The sequence below is a fragment of the Helicoverpa zea genome, chromosome 19 (assembly GCF_022581195.2).
Source record: "Helicoverpa zea isolate HzStark_Cry1AcR chromosome 19, ilHelZeax1.1, whole genome shotgun sequence".
NCBI classification, from domain to species: Eukaryota; Metazoa; Arthropoda; class Insecta; order Lepidoptera; family Noctuidae; genus Helicoverpa; species Helicoverpa zea.
The window spans coordinates 6,440,619-6,462,286 of record NC_061470.1 but is presented as its reverse complement, the minus strand read 5'-3'; the positions used below and the strand labels follow the sequence as shown (position 1 = coordinate 6,462,286).

Genomic DNA, 21,668 nt, shown 5'->3' with positions numbered 1-21,668 from the left:
GGAGTTGTTTTGGATGTGTTCTTACACTGGGGGACCCCACAACACCTATGCACTTTCGAATTCATATTTAATAACACAAAAAAACTTAATTATTGCACGAGCGTTGTTTACTTGCGTCTTGTAATTTCAGTCGTGACGTCACAAGTGACGACATGACACTGACAAGCGTTTTCGCGCCGGATTCAAAGTGGACAGAGAAAAATGCAATTATTTGATAAAAAAACTTCGCATTTTCTTAAAATTAATAATTTTTCATATAAAATAGACGTATACCTACATCATACAAAGGAATTTAAAAATTTGTCATCATGCCTATTATTTTTATAGAGCAGTCACTATTTCACAACAAAATGATTTATGGGTAACGTCACAAGTTTACTATGGCATGTAATACCTAGAATATTTTCGTCATGTATGAAAATCAGTAGTGGAATATACCCACTAGTTCTAAGTCCACACTTCTAAGTAATCGTGAATCATACCGCATTCAATGGAGATCTCGTAAATGCTTGAAATGAGAATCGTTAAATTAATTGTCTACTCTAACTTCACAAACATCTTAGAAAGCCTGGGGCAAAGTGGGAATGGGAGTTAAATGAGCCTATTCAAGTTAATGTTCTAGGACATTAAAATAAATGAAAAGTGTGTACTTACTGCTAAATGCTGGTACTCCGCTTCACTATCAATCTCACACTTGCCACTGGAGAGTTTTTCCAAAACCTGGAAAGGAGCAACATCAACTATTAAGGCCAAGTAAATATGACTTATAAACACGGTTACACCTCTCTTGAGTTCTTATGGCCCTGCCCTGTTTCCAATTTACTTGGGGTCAACGCAATTCTTCTCTGTGCTAACATTCGCACTGTTTTTCAGGGAATCTATCCAAATGAAAGAAGAAGAAGAAATCTTCTTCGATCTCCCTCTCCCCTTCCATCCATTTAATTCTTAAAGTAATCTTTAAGCAATCATATTTAAATTAAAATTTTCGCATTGCCACTACATCTTTTAAAGATAGGTAAACTTTACCCGATAGCATAAGTATAATTACAATAAATGACTTTACACCTAAAGCCTAGGATTAGAATAGCAAAGTGTGTCAATGTCCGCACTATTGATCAACACAAGTCCGGCTGAACACGAGGTGAGCAACCTGTCAATATTTTAATGTTATTATCTAAGATTTACGCATTGCCGTTTTACTAATAAGACGTACTTATGCATTAACTTCATGAATATAGCGTGCCTAAGTTTTGATCAACAGGTAGAAATCAGATATTATTCCTTTCATTAGATACAAAATCTAAGTGTGTCTGTGATCTATAATTTGCAATTTAGTCATAGTCAATATAGCTCAGTAGCAAGTGTGACTCCAACGGTTGAGTAAATCTGATTACATTTTGCTATTTGTAATACAGAGATTTACTATATTGATAATATTATACAGCTATCATGATTGACAACCTTAAAATTGCTGAAATAAAACCTTTTTGAACACTAACCTGCGTGGCTGTGTGAGCGACATGATCACAAGCGTCTAGGATATGATCAACGGCAGCTGTGTTCCTTTGCCTCAATGCTGCCACCTTCACGACCAGGGCGCGAGTCTCCCGGGACACGCGGGAGTCCACTAGGAGAACCCGAAGGTCCATCTTGATGTCTAAATGCCGGGGCTTACTGCCTTTCTTGAAGGAAACCAGCGAACCGAAGGTGCAAGTTGCGTTGTCTATACCTGGGGGTAGAAAAGATTGTTAGGACTACATGTAAATAAGAAATACTCTACAAACGGGGTTTACTCCGTATCTATCATAGAATTTGGTTTTGTGAGCATGTGTGTTTATTAATCATAGATAGTATTGTATTAATCATGTTTTGGCAAAATGTAAACTCATAGTGTAAAGTCCGTCTTGATAAAAGTATTTTTTCCTGAATAGAAGACCTAATAAGCAAAGTCTGCTACATTGGGAAATCCATAACACATGTGGTTTTTTTGTGTACTAGTTCAATTACATCATGAGAACTTGAAAATATTCATAGTTAAGTGGGAAAGTAAACAAAGCTGACGGTGCCTACGTCATATCGTTCAAGTGTTGAGATTTTGAACACTGGCAAAAACGTGGAGCATTTTTTTTTCAATGACTATGTCTTTTTACGTCTAATGTGTTACAGCAAGTTAAGTTATTAAAGTATCTTCTTATATTTAACTACTTATGACGGGTGAACACACCCATATCTAAATAATTTGTCAAGCACTATTGAAACATCCTATTAGCATATTCATGTTAAACGATGCATTATGTATTCCATACAGGGTTTTTCATTATTTATTATTTTATATACCAATATGTATGCATCTGACGTAGGTCAAATAATTACCTATATGTTTGCATAAATTCTAAAACAAATAAATCATAGTTTAAATGGGACCGGTGTCATTACAATATTTACGTAGTTTTAATGAATTATGTCGTTAAAAATAAGTAAATATATAAAATAGCATATGAAATTGTAATGTCAGAATGTCGTCAAGCGGTACTATGGATTTACCTTTATTTAATTTACATTTTGAATAATTCATAGAATCCGTTAAATATTTTCTCACGTTTTCATGCATGATTTATGCCTAAACCTATTTACAAGGGAAAACAGTCAGATTTACTATGAACTCATGTTTATATTAAAATTGGATGGGGGAAATCCTTGTTTTGCTTGGATAGTGATCTATTTTATGCCTTGTTATAGAAACAAACAGTAGTTACGCACAGGTTAATAATAGAGATATAACGAGTCAAGGGCTGCCTTGAGAATAGACCCGTTTATTTAGCTTGCTTTATTAAATAAACATGGATAACCAAAACAATAATAACCGCTGTTTCAGTCCTGAGAAACGAACGTAGGTTTCGATACCTACCTGGGCAAAGAAACATAGAAGAGACACAAGCAAATATCGCAGATCAAAATAAATGGGTGTTTCTGCCAACCTGGGTACCCCAAAAGTCGATGAACAGGACCAAATTTCTAAACAACGTAATGTTGTGTACACAAATTGCTTGACAACGCAAATGAAAGAGGTCACTTCACATTCTAAAAGTTTAAAAGAATTTGAACACTCAGCTAGCAGGCAGTATCTTTATAACCAGAATTCCAAAAGTCCCTATGTAGGTGCATTGTCTTATGTCATCCTCATGAACTTTGGACTCCACAGTGTACATGCGACTCGCGTACTAAGACCACATATTGGTCACTGGTCACTAACTGTGTCAAGGCCTGCATCGCTTTCTATTCAGACTATATCGGAAGGTCCTTATTCCTGATGATGACCAATGTACGAACGTGTCCCACTTTGGGGAACCGATCTGGTTTACGTCGCCCGTGAATGGTTCCGTGAAGGATACTTTAAATTGGTAGGTACTTCAGTCAGAGCAAAGTTTGAAGGAAATAAATTGGGTCCCAGAATAGTTTAGGATAAATCAAAAAGTATTCTAGACTCTAGATATTTACTAAGCTGATCTAAGCTTGATTTTAAACTACTTTAGAGGTTGAGAATCTTTGATAAAAATGGTCGTTTGAATATCAAGCAATAACCCAAAATTGACAAAACACTTGAAAGGCTTTGAAAACTGATAAAGAGAAACATCAATCAATCAATCAAAATTCCTTAAACTTGGCATTTACTATCTCAAGGGGCCCACATAACTTAGCCTTTTGAGGTCAACGCATATGAAGTGTTATGGCCCCTAACCTAAGAGTAGCCAAGCGGTCAAGGTTGCAATATTCAAAATAATTTACACTGTCAATACTGACATTACATAATTTCGACTAACGATTTATCGCTAAAACCTGTATGAAAGAGATTTAGATACCCGACCTTGCTCGAAAAACCTTCGGAAAGGTTAAATCTTGTTTTAAGAGCAAATTAATTAATAGACAAGAGGTCTTTACTAGCTAAACCCATTTATATTGAGAGTATGAAAGTTGCATAATAAACACAATGAATAAAGAGAAATCAGAATGTACAAAGTAGAGATAATTATGTATTAGGAAACGTAAACTTCACATTCTAGGAAAAAAAACCGTCTGTGTCTTTTAACTCATCACTACTTCAGCAAGATGGCGAACAAAATGGCGCAATTCGATACAGATTACTTTCAGCGCCCAGGGTCACCGGTTCAACGGACCAGATAGCCCAAAAAAAACTTATTTTTCAAAATTAGATAACTACCACAAAACTAATCTGTACCTAAACACCTTTGAACTTTCTAGAATCTAATATCTCTTCAATGTAATGCTCAGAGGAAATTGTCTATATAATGATTTTTATCGAAGTTTACAAAGTATTCCGAGGTTCCTGCCTCATCTGACGTCATTACCACGGCTTTGTGTATACTGTACTAATAATGTTGCTAGTGAAAGCCAAACATTGTAGACGAAAGATATACCAATAAATATACGTCTTTTATTTACCAGACTCTACGATCAACACATTGGGTTTGGACAGCTTAATACGCGTTTTACCGAAGTACTGCTGTATTTGAAAATTAAAATGTTGTTTTTTGAAGTTGGTTATCGAAATTGAGATCGTTTAAGGTCGTTGCAAATGTTTTCATATTTCTTGTGAGCTTTCAATTATTATTATTGATGCTATTAATAAACCGCCAGTATGCGTCATGAGCTGCTGTAACATTAAATCATTGGACTACGAATTAATAAAAATAAGATTACCAACATTTACTATCTCGACCTACAACAGTTAATTTTTCTTATTGGCCTCGAAAACAGAATCCCTTTTCTACTTTCTCCTCATAAAACTTGCAAGAGTTCTTATAAAGTGTGACTTTCATTCGGATTCATAAAAGGCATTATGTACTTGATATTAAAATTATTGAAAAACCGGTCCCCTTTGATCTTCCTCATCCACATAGGTACTCAATTAATTTTAGCTGCATGATAGGGGTAAAGTGCAGTATATAAATAATTTAAACTCACCTGATGGAGATCCGTGCATTATCCTCTCACAATTATACGCCCATTCCGATATGATTTCTCTCTCATTCATACTAAAGTCTTCACTCGTCTGATCATAGAAAGCGTCGAACGATGTCGAACTCTTCAATTTGAGGAGCTGGATTAACGCTCCTGCTAAACACACGGCGAATGAAGCTGAACTGCCAGTACCAGCTCCAATCGTCAACTCAGATCCTAAGGAAATGTCCATTGATCGGACAGGAAGGTTTGTGCTCCCAAATATTCCAGAAAACACGTATAGGAAACTGCGTAAGGAATTCTTCTGGTTATTTTGCAAGGCATCAAAGTTAGGTTTAATGATGTGTAGGAACTCGTCGACCCTTCGCAAATGGTTGTCATGGTCTAGCTTATCAGGTAATCTCCAAGAGAATTTGCCTGTAATCCCTGGAGCTAGCTTCGGGTGGAATAAGCTCTTAACTGTAGGTTCTAAAAGTAATGTTTCTTCTAATCCGACGCATGGCAAATGTATCCGTATCGTTGGCTCCACGTGATAATTTACTTCCTGGAATAGAATGAAAGTTTGTATGAATCTTACAAAGCTTTGTTGATAATTTCAATTGTTTTTGAAATATCATTCGGTCGCTTTGTGACTTTGATTTTTAATGAGTGAAACTCATGATCTAATGGGACTGTCATGCTCTTAAATAGATTACTTATGTTGAAAGTGACTTCATTTATGTTAAAGGCGTACAATATTGCAGTTCAAACACATCAAAAATAAAATAACTATATGACGTCAGTTCACATACTAATAGGACATTATGTCTCAAATATTTTACATAATCATTACACTGATTGTCTTTTGTTATTTGCTACCATACATCATATTTATATATATTCAGTTAAATGACCATCGATTTATTTGACTAAGTGCCTTACATTTACACTTAATGATTTGTTTGCATATACATATTAAAATAATAACCTTTACTTATTAAATTAACTATTCTCGTGTGAAGTTATTATAAATTCTGAATAATTTACAATTAAAACGAGGAAATCTCTTGTATATTGTATATTACCTTCCACTCTGTACCGTATGCTATTAATTTTATTTGAAATCAATTTAAAATCAATATTGGAAATAATATTTATTACATTTTTTATTGCGGATGTTAACATTTTGGTAATAGTTTTAAAACCATTCAATACATTAATAAAACACTTTCAATTTTGAAATAATTTGCGTCGATCATACGACATTAAATCATATCCTACAAAAAATGTATCTTTTCCTCATACCCAGGTATTGCAAAAGTGAGCTTTCTATGTAACGACATACACGACATAGGATACCTTAATAGCTACATGAGGCAACATAGATTGCTGATATTTGAACGCCACATATAAGGACATGTTACACACACCCATTAATCTAACTAAATAAGCGGATGTTAGACTAGATAGTTTGTAATTTTCGGAAATACCCTATCATCTAACCCCAAACACCAGTTGAGAAATTTAATGAAACCCTAATATTCAGTCATTAAAAAGTCTCACTTCCCAACAAAATTAAAAAAGTACAAAAACCAAAAAATATTTTTAAAAATCCTAAATAAATACGAAATAAAAGAATGGTTACCTTAATAACAATAGAGCTCCTGAGTCCAAGACTGACAGCCACCGCAGTCTTCCCGTACACAACCGAATGCTCCCCATGAAGAATCACTTTCCCGGGAGCCGACACACTTACTGTGTACAAGTTATCTATTCCGTTCAACATTTTTAACAAGTCTTTACACGCAAGGAACCAATAAAAACAACATATATTTTGTTCTACTTCATTATTATTTCCAAATTACATTTCAAGACTTCTGCGCGTTCCACTGTTCAACCGTGAGAGTCTTTTGCGTAAATGCGTGTATACTCTTCAGTTCTTCTTGCAGTACTGTGTTCACCAATCTGTGGAGCGAATTATTATACGTTAATAAGTATAATAGATCGATTGTTATTCTAATGGGGACGTTTGAACGTGTTTGTAGGAGATACCGATCTTCGTGAATACAAAACGTCGCTGTCATCTTATCGTTCGGGTGTTATATTTTTTTGAATACTTCTGCGCATTTCATTGACTTTTCAACCCTCAGTATTGTGTGCAGAGTTTTGTGCAGTTAGAGGAAGCCGCAACCAACGTCACCAGGATGCGTATTTTAGTGTACTGCTTGGCTCATTTAAATACGTTCAAAAGTGTGTTCTGAATTTTTATGGCGAGTTCTTTGTCTAAAACTGCATGCCTGATGACATCTACGATTAGAGGACTTTATTTGAATACTCTTTGTATTTACATTCAGTCAGATAACCTTAGAATTTTGCGCTATTTTTCCTCATGAGGCAAAGAAAAGAATAAAGGACAATAAGACAACAGTATGTGCATTAACACTAATGTAAAATGTTGTATAACAGGAAAAAGTTTCGTATATTGATTTGTTTCGACAAAGAAAAGAAACACGTTTATAAATGATTTTACTGCATCGCATTACCATGACATAATAAATATCGAGTTTAGCCACTTTTTCCTTTACCACGCATTTTTTGTCGTAGTATTTTTTAATAGGAGTAGATAAGTCACCGCTGCAGTCAGCATTTTATCGCAACCTACTTCAGTCCTACGCTTACGTACTGTTGCTATAGCAGCAATACTATGCAGTGTATGCATTTTGTCAACGCTTGGCATACAGCCAGGGTTTTTACTGCAATTTTTGCACGCACATATTATGCACAACGACCTTCTCATAGCCGTATTACGACGACTCAATAATATCGGTAACAATGCGATATTGTCTGATTGTGTATGACTGGGGACACGTAGACATGCTTAATAAATGGTCTTCGGGAATACCAACGCATTGAGCGAATTTATTGTACAGTCAACGACATATAGGTACTGAATTATTAACAGAGTACATAAATACAATAGATAGACGAAACCAAAATTCTGAAATATCGGTAGGAACTATTTAAAGGTACCTTATTATATCAAAAATCAGTTGACTAAAATTTCATACAGGTTTCAGACCGAGGTTTGGTCAAACCGCTATTTGCCATTGCCGTTGGCGGAAGCCCGCTGCCCGGGGCGCAATAGTATACAAAAAACATTAATTTGAATTCCCTGAACGTTACTACATATTTGACGCTGACTGTACCAGGAAAAATATGCGATGCTGCAAGTTAAGATGACATACTCGATTTATATGATCTGTACCACTTGAATTTTCCCGCTATCGCATACCTAAATGCAAGCCATAATGTCTAATGTTTCTAGAAGTATTTTTTAAAGAGCTTTCAATGAGTGACGAAGAGGAGAAGTGAATTTGTAGATCCTAAGACAAGATAATATGGACTAAGCCTTTTCAGGTGCACCGCATTTTTTTGTCGGCTCTGTAGGTCATTCTAGGTTATGCGTAGGACTAACATATCTATCTACTGACATTCCAGTACGCCAGATTCGTAACCGGGTAAGAAAATAGGGTGGATCGCTATAAACAATTTTAGACAACGAATGACGTACAGCTTAATAACCCACACCTTTTCTAATGCTTTTACGACCTGACCTAGAGCTATGGAACATTCAATTTGTGTAATGGCTTCGACGCAAGAAAGTAATTACAGACTGTTTGCTAATTTCGAGCCAGATACATTAAATTTCCCATACCAGAACGTTTTATAGCTTCGTACAAAAGGGTACGTATGAATCATTTCAATGAATTGATCCCAGTTTCTGTTACAATCAGTGCAGTGCCGTTGAGATCTAATTCGCGTTCATGGTCTGTGTACTTCAAAACAATTGCTTTATTAATACTTGCTTTTGTTTTTATAGGGTCAATTATCAGGTACACGTGACTTTCGCTTGTTTTTCTAAGTTTTAACGTGCGCTAAACCGTCTCACTTTTAAGATGCGCATTATTTGTTCCAAACTGATCAATCAAACAGTTCTTTTTTGTCTCAAAGTGCAAATCAACAATTCAGTAATACTTGGAAATATGCACACCTGCAGTACAGACAAATATATTGTTTAATCCGTTACAACACACAACACATCACGCTGTTTTATACCCAAAGACTAAAAAGGCCCTTTTTCAAGTGCTCAACACCAAACTCAGGTTAATGCCTACATATGCAGACTATACTTAAGTGGATAAAGCCATATACGGGTATTTTTATTCTAAGCAATTTCCTCAGAAAAGTCCTCAATTCTCCAATACTTGATGGTAGATTGGCACTTAAGACCTTCCTTTTGCGAGCCATCAACTGCACCTACCTATTTGAAGATTTTTCTGAGGAAGCTATTGATAAGACAGTTGAACTTACCTATGTCGTGCAAGTAGCGGTTTCCCCTGGAACTTGTCCGACACGATGAGCACAGAGAACTTCGCGCCACAGCCGTCACTGTCATCCGTCACCTCCTATTGGCAAAGAGACATATCGTCAGAATTACGTCATGAACAATGAGTTGCATCATTTGGCGGTTACAACGAACACGAGGCGTTTGACGACCGACACACGGAATTATTAATTACTCTTAAAGATGGGCAAGCAATAACTATTGAGGAAACCCCATACTAAATTAAACATGACAATTTGGACGCATGGGTTATGTTTATGAGATGAGAACTGTCCAGCATTGACGTATTCAATGTTTCAAGAGTTTTGTAATAAGCAGTCCATCAGGTGTTTAGAGAAGTCATGTAATCAATGCCTTAAGAAAAGAACAATACCTCATACAATACACTCAATTTACTACACACGCCTGATAATATTATGAGTGGCGCCAAGTTTGTTTATAAGATAGAACAACTATTCCGATTTGTATAGGCTCCTTCATAATAATGTCCAAGAAATGCGGTGCGAGCTGCCATGTTCACAGTCATGCAAATTAAATTGTTTCCATAGTGTTATTTGTACGAGGATAGTAAATAAAACCGCACCTACATAGTATTTTGTTAGGCGCGTAACTTCCTACGCAACTCGTAACTCCGAGGGGGGACTAGTTAGGTAGCGCGGGAAAACGGGCCAGACCGGTGCAATACTTTGTGAAATATTTAGCTATGTACTTCCATTACAGAATTATTCAACGGAATCGACAGACAGTCTTTGAGCAGGTATGTGAAAGTTCCAGGAAGGTATTTTTAATCGTAAATCCCTGCCGAATTTTCACTAACATATTTTTGCAATATCGATTGCGATTTCAGCGTTCCAACGGAGCTTCTAAAGCTCTATGTATTTGGGCCTATAATATAGACTTTGCCATTGCAAAACATACACTGTTGTCATTAGCGCGTGAATCAAAAACACAATTTTGTGTCCAATAATCATAAAACATCACCTCAACAATAACAAGTCCTCTACCGAGGTTGTCCAAAATTACTCTCAGTCTCATTTCACACAAATGACATGACCTACGTCTCCACAACCGTCGCTAGACAGACGGTTAGATATTTCTAGAGCATAGTACATGAGGCCCTGACATTGATTGGTGCCGAGACAAGAGAAATTGATGTGAATTGACCACAATTGCCCTGCACTCTTCCTCAAGGATGGGCTAGCAATTGGGGCACATGTTGATCGAACTTCAAGTATTCAATAAACTATTGATCTTTGTTCATTGATATTATAAACATGTGAGTCTGACTTAGGATTGAATAGAGCATGTGTTGTGCTGCAACGTGCTTGAGAGTTTCAAGCCAGTTCAAGCCAGTTCAAGCCAGTTCAAGTCATTTCAGTTGGTTCTTTAGTACTTTGTAAGGGACTTTATTTGAGAAGTTTATGTAATGAAACCAAAACTTTGTAAATAAACTTTCTCAACCACTTTAAAAGTCCTGATTAGGCCAAAAAAGAAAGCTTTCCATTCTACAGGAAATATGAACAAAGTGATTCTCTAAACATCCTGTTTAAGCAATCATTCAAATATAGGATTTTCAATTAGGATGTACAAGAAGGAGCAAACAGCTGTTACCTTTGTGGGCAATAATGACAGCCATCCCTGTATGGGTAGGTAAGCTGCTAAATCTATGACAAATGACGTCAGACGACTGCGTACTATACCCAAAATGTCAATCAATACACGAGGACAAATCCTACTAATTATTTTCCTCTAAGAATACAATAGTTGCCTAATGTGCGAAGCTTGTCCGTACCTAGATTTGGCGGAAATATTAGCGGATATCATCCATTCAAATCTATTTGTGCAAGTATCAATGATTACGTACTATAATTACTTAATCGCTGATTTCCAATAGCTGTTCGAAGAACCCAGACAAGTTCCGGTGGACCTAGATAAATAAATCTTGTTTATCTGTAGTCCCACGGTCAGAGATGTTGGCAATCTATCTCTTTTTATCCGGTCTAAGGAGGTTACGAACTCTTTAACAAATATTAGTTAGACGTAGGTATTTCCCTCGAGGAAAAAATTGCAAAGCAAAATTTTTAACTTTAGGCACATAATTATCCGTGCTTGGGTAATTTTTAAGACATCTCCATAATGATCTAAGATAATGTTTGTTAAAACAACCTTATCTTTATTTGTTTTAAAAATTGCATTTACAAATTCTAATTAAGATGAGGGTTTTATTTGCTTCTTTATGGCTATTTCAATATTAATCTCAACCTTATCATGTGCATGCGTGCATGAAAATCATACCTTACCTACGGCGATTACAAAACTTTTATCAACAGTTAGTCGGGTCATGACATTTGAACACGTTTCAAGCAAACCTGTCTACTTACTACCTATTTATTTTCGATTTGTTTTACACTAATTCTGATAACTATCATTATCTGCGAATGAAGAAAAAACAGATAGTGTCTGCTTCCCACGCGTTGAACCATCAACTTAGATATATTGATATAGTGCAACGTAACAGGTAAACACATCAGTTTTATGAACACCAGTATCTATTCGCCGTATTTCTTCATTAGATACATAAAAGTATAGTGGAAATTATATTAATCTTTCTATCTTGTTAAAATCTTCAAGTTCACAATTCAGTTTTGTAATAAATCACATTACATCAGATGTTTCATCTCACCATGCGTTTGACCGATCAAATCAAAGTGTAACCTTGTATCCGCGACATTGATCCCACATAACGACCACACTCACGGCGTTCCAAGTTATTTCATATTGACCACAATTGTAAGGTTAATCGCTCTTTCGAATTGACCTTGAACAATATTTAGGTGAACAAATATTACAGTAGCATATGATTATGATACATTTGTATTAAACGGATACGCTCTTGACCGAAATAGTTATAATCACGCAATTTTGTATGCAATCAGAGATTATATTGAATCTTCAATGAAGTCACTGAAATTGCATAATTTATCATTAGCCATCACTAATAAATTAATTTAGGTACCTTAGTGACTGTGGGTATAAATGGTAAACAAAACCAGACAATGAAGGTTCAGCCTTTGGAATACTACCAGGACTACTGAAAGTCCTTCCGCCTCTTACAAAAGTGTGACGTGCATACGTAAAAACTGATAATTACGTACAACTGACGCTATCTCTTAACGTTTTACTTCAATAATAAAACTGTCAAGATTACGAAAGATGCTGTTTCCTGGTCTTAATTATTCTGAAACGTGCTGATCCTCAACTTTAGCTTTGTCCACAGCAGTTCTTACAAATATGTACGTAGATAACTATAGAACATCAAGTTCATCTATTCATAAAATGTTTGAAAACAATTTGAACTCTTTTCATATTGCAAATCTACAGGTCCAAAGTAATTGAAGCTCGTTTTGGAAGATTTTAGAAATCTTTCTGTCCCTGTTTGAGCTATTCTCGACAAAAGTGTTCAGTTTTGTAATCAACAAATAGTCTTAGAATGCTCAACATGTAGTCTACTCAAACGAAACCATTATAAACAAGAATTTCGAAATTAATTAAAACCCAAAAAAGTAATAGATAATTAAACTGACTGCTAATGGTGATTAAGAAATATTATTTCCATGCAGGGTTATGAATGACCCCATTGAAGTAGAGTTTGATCATACAATGAATATGGTGAATCTACTCGTAAACCGGTCCATTAGTATAATTAGGAGGAATAATTAGAATAATTCCCTTGCATCACGCATAACCAATGCTTTAACCAAATTATCAAGATTACTGATTAACAGATGTAGTTTGATTAAAAAATCCATAAGTAAGTAGTTTAAAGTTAAACAAAGGTGAATTCGTGTTGTTTTTTGAATAAGTGGTATTATCTTAATTGAATGCTGTTATTCTTAGCGATATTTTACTGGTATACCTAAATAATTCAATAGTTTTAATGTAATGAAGGTCTCTATTTAATGAAACACATCTGAGACGCAAATAAAATATTAGAGTCGAAAGTTGTTCTCAACTTAGTTGACAACAGAGTTAGCGATAAAATCGAATATCTAGGTATAGGCTATTCTAAAGTTTTGTCTATAAATGAAGACCAGTGTAAATGTTTATAATAATGTTAAGCTATTAATGTTATTAAAACTATCACTAAGGTGAAGGCACCGATCTTCTTAATGTTGAGACTGTTACTTATGATGTTTTCGACGATGTTACTCAAGAAAGTGGAAACAGTACAGAGAGTGAGCAAGTGCATACGCAAGTCGTTGTCAAGTGAACAGGTTGTTGTGGCCTGTTTTCATCTCCCTATTGACTTTTACAATTCACGCAATTGTGCACACAATTGTTGTCAACACCGACACACGATCCTTGTAAGTCATTCCCACGTGATACTCACATGGCCCTATTGGTGACATTAGTAAACAACGAACAAAGAAAGTCTGTAAGTTGGTTTGAAGACGATTACTCTAGTCTTGGGTTAATTCCAAAACATCACGACTCTTCCATGAATCGATCAAAAATAACGTTCATTGTTCAAGTGTTATCTTCATTATAATAATGAATTTCAGTAACAAAATAGCCCTGCAATTTTAACATGAAACAGCATTACCCTGCAAGAAATTCGTTACGGAATTATACGACCCAATTGAAGTAAAATCCGTGTAATTTGCCCATTAGCCACTACAGATGAATCGAGTCTCGCCGTTATTTCAGTCTCGGCGATCTCGTAAATCATTTTACAGACAATTACAGCGTGCATTCTAAAAGGGTGATGGAGAAAAGTAAGATTAATGATCCAATCTTTAATGCTTGAAACAGAGTTTTGGGATATGGTTAGAATGTTCAGCCTGTAAAAATAAGTATGAAACCAGACTGTAGGTCATGAAACTTGATAGGGCGCAGTGCACTAAAATGCTGACAAAGATTGATCGAGTCGTTGAGTGCATTAGCAGTAGCAGTCTTGTCATGAAGCAACAGACTACGGAAGAGGACGATGACTAACATGTAACCTATATGGCTTCGAATGTCGACCTACTAAACTTTCAAACTGTCGAGTCTAAACATGAAGATGATACACGCAACAAGTAATTTTATTCGAGTGCCAAGGAGGAAACATTTATGTACTTTCTCTTTGACCAAGTAAAGGTAACTCGTGGTAATGCTTGTTTAAACCATGCACCACAAGGCGTTGTTTATGAACATAAAAATGTTTACAGTTCATATGTAATGTTTTCACTGAGTTCTGTACTCGCTCCAGTGCTTATTCAGTGCAAAGACAATCCATGTTATAATTTCAAGTTACTATAAACGGATCCGTTCTGCTATGCGACCTTATTATGATTTGATCGACTCTATGTTGCTACCGAAAGAATGTTTTAAATTCTTGGAGACCTTCAACTTTCGTAATAAGACGTCTCAGCCGGATGTTTCCTTTTAGAAAATAAACTTTCGAAGTAAACATAGATCTAAAGTATTAGCGGTTTGTACGACAGACATCGATCGTGGACCCGTAGTGAAAGCTGAGCTTTAGAAATCACTACATACCAGTTTTTTAGAATTATTATCATTTATTTACAATTTCTCTGTTATGAGATTATTTTATAACTTTTACTTTATCTTTTCCACTTTCAACATTAGTCGTGAATATCATGGACCACTTTCTAGATTACATGCATTTATGTGTTCAAGAATTTTTGAATATTGATAATAAACCGGTATAACACAACACATAAATATTCAGGACTTAATTTAAATTGCACCTTTATTGAGTTTTTTCGGTGTTATGATGATTGTTTTATGCATATTATTTTTCAATTCTAAATCACCACAGACAGAATAGTAATAACATACGATTGCACAAAAGATATGCATAAATATACCGTTATTCACATTACTATTTTCAATCATTTTTAAATAATGAACACAACCTTTAGTAATGTTATTGATAGTAAACCTTGAACGTAGAAACAAGCAGTATTTTATGTTATGTTTTTTTAATTAGACAACAACAAAAAAACATAATAACCGCAGGTACACTGAGGCCAATGACTCGTATAGCTTAAAAAAAACACGTACCTATTACAGTTATCACTAAAAAAAATAACTTCACTAAAAATCACGGTTCACTTTGTCTATTGTACGAGTTACTTTTTTTAGATCGCGTTCGGATACGTGCAGCGGCGTGCACCGACCGCGGCCCGCTAAGTCCACCGACTGACTTCCCGCGCTTCACGGATGCGGCTGAATGACCGGCTGCGCGATTGTGGCCGGCTTTTTGGCTTGTAAATCATAAGAGAGGATGAAGACGAGACGTCTAGTTTTCGAGTAAGCCTCGCTTTGGTTATTACGTGGCACTGGATGACTGGACCTCACATAAATGATCTTACCATGCGCTTGCTTACTCAATACAATCTACATTTTGTATAATACACTTTGTAAATAAACTGAAAAAGATATTGAATCTAACAAAAATATTAACATCGTACGTGCAGAATTACGCTTGAAAAGTGCACGGCGCTCCTACATCACCTTGACATTTTTGCTAGCAAAAATGGAAAAACAAGGACGTGCCGTTCTCAATTTATTACTTTCGGTTGCCAAGGGCCAAAACTACGCAATATATCTCCGGTTTCAAAACCCTGGTACATAAATATAGGTTCTGAAAAGAGAAGAGGTATACTAATTTATCGCATGTAGAGTAAGAAGCAATATTATTTGCACGCAACACGAAAACATCGACAGGAAAGTGAGCTCGCATGCACGGAACAATTGAACATCCTCGTTTGGTGGCCGGAGGAAAACCTATTAGATTACTTTGTATTAGAATAGCTATCAAACTTTAATTTGGTAACGCAAATTATCCCAAATTACAGAGTACGGAGTACGCAATCAAAACACGATACTAATATCATATTAGACTGCACCAATCCATGCAATGTAGCCAAAATCGATCTATTAGGAACATAAATAAGGAGTTCTTATTTATGTTCCAACACAGCCTTATATCATCTCTTCGAATTACATACACCAATATTAAGTTACAAGTTACGAATCGGTTGACAATGAAATATAAATCAATATGTCTTCTACAACAAGAATATCGTGTAACAAATTGCAGGGTACGGCAATAAATTAGTCTTTGCAATACAGTTCCTGACAACTCGCAGGTGCTTCGAGTTTATTATTGGATCGCCGAGATCCTAACCATCTAATTACTCACGGACAAACATTGGATAGATAGAACGGATTCGATTCGGATTACGGAATCTTTTAAATTGAAGCAGATAGCAACAAATCTAATTTATGTTTCGGTCCTTGTTACTCCACCATATTTCGCAATCAATTACCTGACGATCGTTAAACCACATACCATAAAACCAATTCATTTGTAAAACAAACACAATAAGTTGGAAGATGTCGCGGGATTTCATAATACGCTATAATTTGCTGGGACCTTGCCGAACCGACGGTGTTGATATTGCGCAATGCAAAGACGCGTATTTTAGCATACAGTTAATGTTGACTCTATTACTAAATTATTTACTTTTGGCCGCCAGATAAACGTGACATTGGCATTTAAGACGATCGATCATGCTTTTACATGTTTATTTTCTAATGTTTCGGAGAAAGCGATGTGCGGTGTGGGAATGCACAAGTGAAGCAATTCTGACTCATGGGAACTGTCACCGTGACTCTCGGTCACCCTTACAAAATTAGCAACTTGACAATCGGTTACAAACTTCTTTTTAAATACTTAAGCCATTCATATTACTTGTAAAGCTAAAAATACTTATGACAGACACTCCTAATGTCTTGACCTAGATACTTCTTAATTATATAGATCGATATCAAGTTTTTGTGGTAAATATTTGTTATGGAACTTACTAACAATACCTGTCTAGCAATTGCGTAAAAGCTATTACATTATAACAATTCAAAAAACTGGTTGACGACAGCATTTTTCGCATGACTTTACTTCTTTAATTAATGACCTGCTGAGGCCAATCCCATTAAGTATACAAGTAACATTTACAAGAAAAGTGTTGCACTCTCATAAACTATTACTCATTAATATTGTATGTTAATACACCAGGATTTTACCAAGCCCTTTGCACAATGAAGAAAGACATTTTCGCATACGTGTTACATAAAGCGATCTTTTTACGCGCCCCCGGATTGCGCCGTTCAAGGCCCACTGACGTCGAACGATAAGGTGCGGTTACGTTATGCCAAGTTTTTTATGACCGATACCACACGTCAATTAAGAATTATGCCAAATAGATAAGAGAAGATGAATGTATTTTCTTTTACCATCAAAACTTTATTGGAAAAGGATGAGGATAAAGATAAGGCGTACCGCAGGGAACTCTCTTGGGACCACATCGTTACTAGAGCTAAACAAATTTGAAGAAATAACTGACATTGCAAGTGGATTTGCGATGCATTCAAACGTTTCAAGGCAGATCAAAGGGCACGGATGACACATCACACATCCAGCTGATGACACAAAGAATTACTTCGATAAGGCTGTTAGAGACCTTGAGTTTCTGATAAGCGTAAGCATTCTTTAACGTGCATATGTGATGTGATTTACATTGTTTATTGTTCTCCTTGCATGGATAATTCCATTATTTTATTCCCATGCCACGTTTACGGTAGTAGTAAATCAGGAGAAAAACGCGCACGTACTACAAATTGTACTCAAAGATAACCAAATCAATCGATGACATAAACTTTTCAGATACATCCTCGTGATCAATCTTTTATTTTTCTAGAGAGTTCATCGCAGAAAGTGATGAACGGATTTTATCGAAAGATTGTGTCTTTCGATATAAGATTACGTCAAAAGATACCATGGATAGTTCTTATGAATTTTTGGCTTCCACGAGTGTCTTTAACATTCGCGTTTTATGTCTAACCACAAAATTATTCGCACTAATCTAAAGTTTCTGTCAAATGTTTGGCAATGTTTGACCTTGGTTGGACGATTGCACGATGTCTTTTGTTAATTTATGAATTCAACGTTGGACTTTGTATTGTATAAAGAATAACCAAAACATGTGAAAGTGAGAAGGTAGGTAAGGTATGTCGCTCTCCTTTTCCATAGTGAAAGGAGATTTGGGGCAAATTCTTAATGCGTAATTACTTTGTCTACGTTACACAGCGGTTGCTGAGGCATAGCACCTTGCTTTCTATTTATATCTTTAAGCAAAGATATAAGAGATGTCTCACAAGAATAACAAAAGCTATATACGGATGCATCATTTGATTCTTTTACGTGAGAACCTGAAGAGATAACAATTTCATACACATATCAATAAAGGATGTTCTAGCGTTTACTTTCTAAAATTAGTAATGAAGACCTTGATCATAACTAAAATTGATTTACACCATTTCGAAAGCTGACTTTCTTGCTGTTTACACAATTCAATTGAAATTGATTAGACCGCATTAAATGCTAAGTTATGATGAAATTGCAATTTTCTTAGATAAACATTTATTGAAATTTATCAATAATAAGGTTATACACATATTACTTCCTTAATGCTTTAATGATAAATTGATAACTCAACAAGATCTGGGCGTACTATGAAAGTGAAGTCAATATTAAACAAACAAATGATAAACCACTGTTATTGTTCTAATGGAATAGAAGTGAAACACAAAAGCACCAATAAGAGCTATTGGAAACACAAAGCTACTAATTCAATCAGGCTACATCGTAGGAAACGTTTGATTTTCCAATTACAATTCAAGGCAGCCACAAAGGCTGACAACTCTGATCTAGCTAAATTAGACGCTTAATATGCACGCTATGAATGAATTCTAATTTGATAGACTGCAAATGGTAAATTCAATGTTGAATGCAACATGGTGTCTAAGTTAGGTTTACTTAGACAAACCGGATAGGCCTGCATAGTATTTGCAAATCTGATGGACGGAGAAAACTTAGGAAGAAAGTTGTGCGGAAGGCAACACCGCAAGGTTGCAAGACCTTGGAGATATCGCTAACGACCCAGATAATGTTTGGCCCAGTGAGAGATATCAAAGCCAATGAACTTGGCGATAACTTTGGCACAGTTCGAGGAAAGAACAAGCGAATATTAAAAGGGAAAGTTTTACTTTCTTACGTTTTATAAACATGGCTTTATGAATACTAAATTAGAGGCGTACGTTTTTCGCAGTCTGTTTCTTCTCTTGATGTGGATCGTTTTTTGACCTATTAGTAATAAAACCACCTGGTAGTAAACATTTAGCGTCTGTAAGTCTGGCAGCTCTTGTATTTTGGTTGAGCTCAAATCATTAGTTTTAGTCAATATGTATCTATTAGATCTGAGACTAAATAATGGAAAAACTTTAACTGAGAAGATTTCTTATGCAAAAAATTATTTTTATCCAACAAGTTTTTCGTAAATTTATGCTTTCCCCTTACAAACTTGTGTAGTTTATGGATACTTTTTCTATGGTCCAACCAGTTTATTACAACACCAACCACAAAGATGAGTAGTTATAATTATATGTAATTAGAAATGTATGTTTTGATTCTTTCTAAGATGAACAGGTAGGTGTTACAGTGTTTAGTCTGCAAAGAGTAAGTTTCATCACAATCTTGTAATACAAAATGTTGAGCCAGTATTCAACCGAGTGGAATTTTACTGCGATTCATGCAATTCGCATTAAATCTCGCTGATGGTGCAACTGCAACGTCAATGGCTAAATGTTGATATTACAATTTAGAAAAACCTCGTAACACACTCATATTTAGGCCGTTAAGAAAATATTAATAATGCTTTATCTAAATTGTCGGGTAGCCGCAAATGTTTCGCAATTTAGTTGCAAGAGGACCATTGTCTCTGGTCGTAATGGCCGTCGATGTGTGCACATTAGGATCGCCGTAAGCGTGGTAAGCATGTGGCACATGTGCAATTCTGTTGAAGGTTACCCTAAGTGGAGCAACATTTACTGTGTCTGTTCTCAACGTTACAGTTTTCTTTGCAGATTTAACTGGTGTTTTTAATGCAATGTAAGCGGTACCGGTACTGCTTGATGGAGCGTACGGCAATCACATCCACGTCAAGTGATGGATAGCTACTGTAACCTGATTTCTTACAACTGCAGTTTATGAGATAATCTGTACTGAAAGTATCGATAAAGAATGATTAGAACGCGTTTGCTCAGTATAATGCGTCTAATACCTGGATGTGAAGTCCAGAGTCCAGACTGATTTATTTATGTTGAATTCGAATGTTTTTCATGGAGCAAAGCAATAAATTATGTTAACATTGTTTGTAAAATGTCTGAATATCACGTTTTCCTATTTTTCATACATACGTATTTTTACAAACAACTTACAACTGAAAACAAAACAAAAATTTTGATAACGAGTGGTGATTATTTCAGAAAATAAGAAAATTATGTAAATTATTATTTTTAATTCATTTGCCTGAATAAGTTATAAACAATTTATGTAAATTTTCAGCACTACAAAAAACTGAAAATTAAGTTTTTTCAAGGTTATGTGTACCTACCTGTGGCATCAAATTATTATTTTTTACACCTTTTTAAGGCACATACCTTACCTATACTTTTTTATTTTATTTACAATAATTAAAAAAAAATGCATTCTTTCACGTAATTTCGTCACAAAGGGAATGACCGATGACCAGTCCGCCTTGCATAGTACCAGTTCTTTCAAGCTGATAACCTTCGAAGCCAGTTAATCAACTCAAGAACTATGTTGAAAGAGACCTAAAAAAACATTTAGGTACTCATTTAGTATTGGCAATTCTTGCTGAATTGACCAATACTATTTTCGCGGAAAGATTAATTGAAATAACTTTTTTCTGCAAATCGTTTTCACGAAATGGCTAGGTACAACGTACCTAATGGATATTCCAATAGTAATAGCGATAAGCATCTAACATACATATGTAGCATTGATTGAGAAGAATACTTCAAATAACTTAAATAATCCTTGGAAGAAATACCTCAGAAACATCCTCCTGCCTCCTCAGCCAACATCGAAAACATCCAACTCTTTGTTCTTCTCAGAACAAGCTATGCAAACAAGCAAAGTCAATATCAATTATTATGATAATGAATAATTAGCATGATCAAACGATTCACCACCTATTCATTAACACAATAAACTTACATATCATCTTCTTGGAAGCAGTGTTAAGATAGTGCTGTCATTCAGTAGTTCTGACTCCTTGGTATTACCCAAAATGCATACACATTATTACACATGCATCACAGATTACATTAAACGCGTTATTAATTATGATGTGTAGCACGAGGTTTCCATATA

The 21,668-nt window shown here is 35.4% G+C and overlaps 1 protein-coding gene across 2 annotated transcripts in view; it reads right to left on the bottom strand.

The window, feature by feature from the left end:
• Positions 1–21,668, bottom strand: part of LOC124639526 (mevalonate kinase) — a 35,570-nt gene that overhangs the window by 4,959 nt on the left and 8,943 nt on the right. The window contains exons 1-6 of one of the 2 annotated variants that reach the window (XM_047176942.1): positions 15,434–15,642; positions 9,331–9,425; positions 6,605–6,924; positions 4,984–5,524; positions 1,500–1,729; positions 655–720 (exon numbers count right to left, since the gene is read on the bottom strand). In XM_047176942.1, the coding sequence (XP_047032898.1) occupies positions 655–720; positions 1,500–1,729; positions 4,984–5,524; positions 6,605–6,745 (978 nt within the window). In that variant the 5' untranslated portion in view covers positions 6,746–6,924; positions 9,331–9,425; positions 15,434–15,642. Of the gene's footprint in view, positions 1–654; positions 721–1,499; positions 1,730–4,983; positions 5,525–6,604; positions 6,925–9,330; positions 9,426–15,433; positions 15,643–21,668 lie in introns of those variants that run through there. The other variant, XM_047176941.1, reaches the window with a different exon arrangement.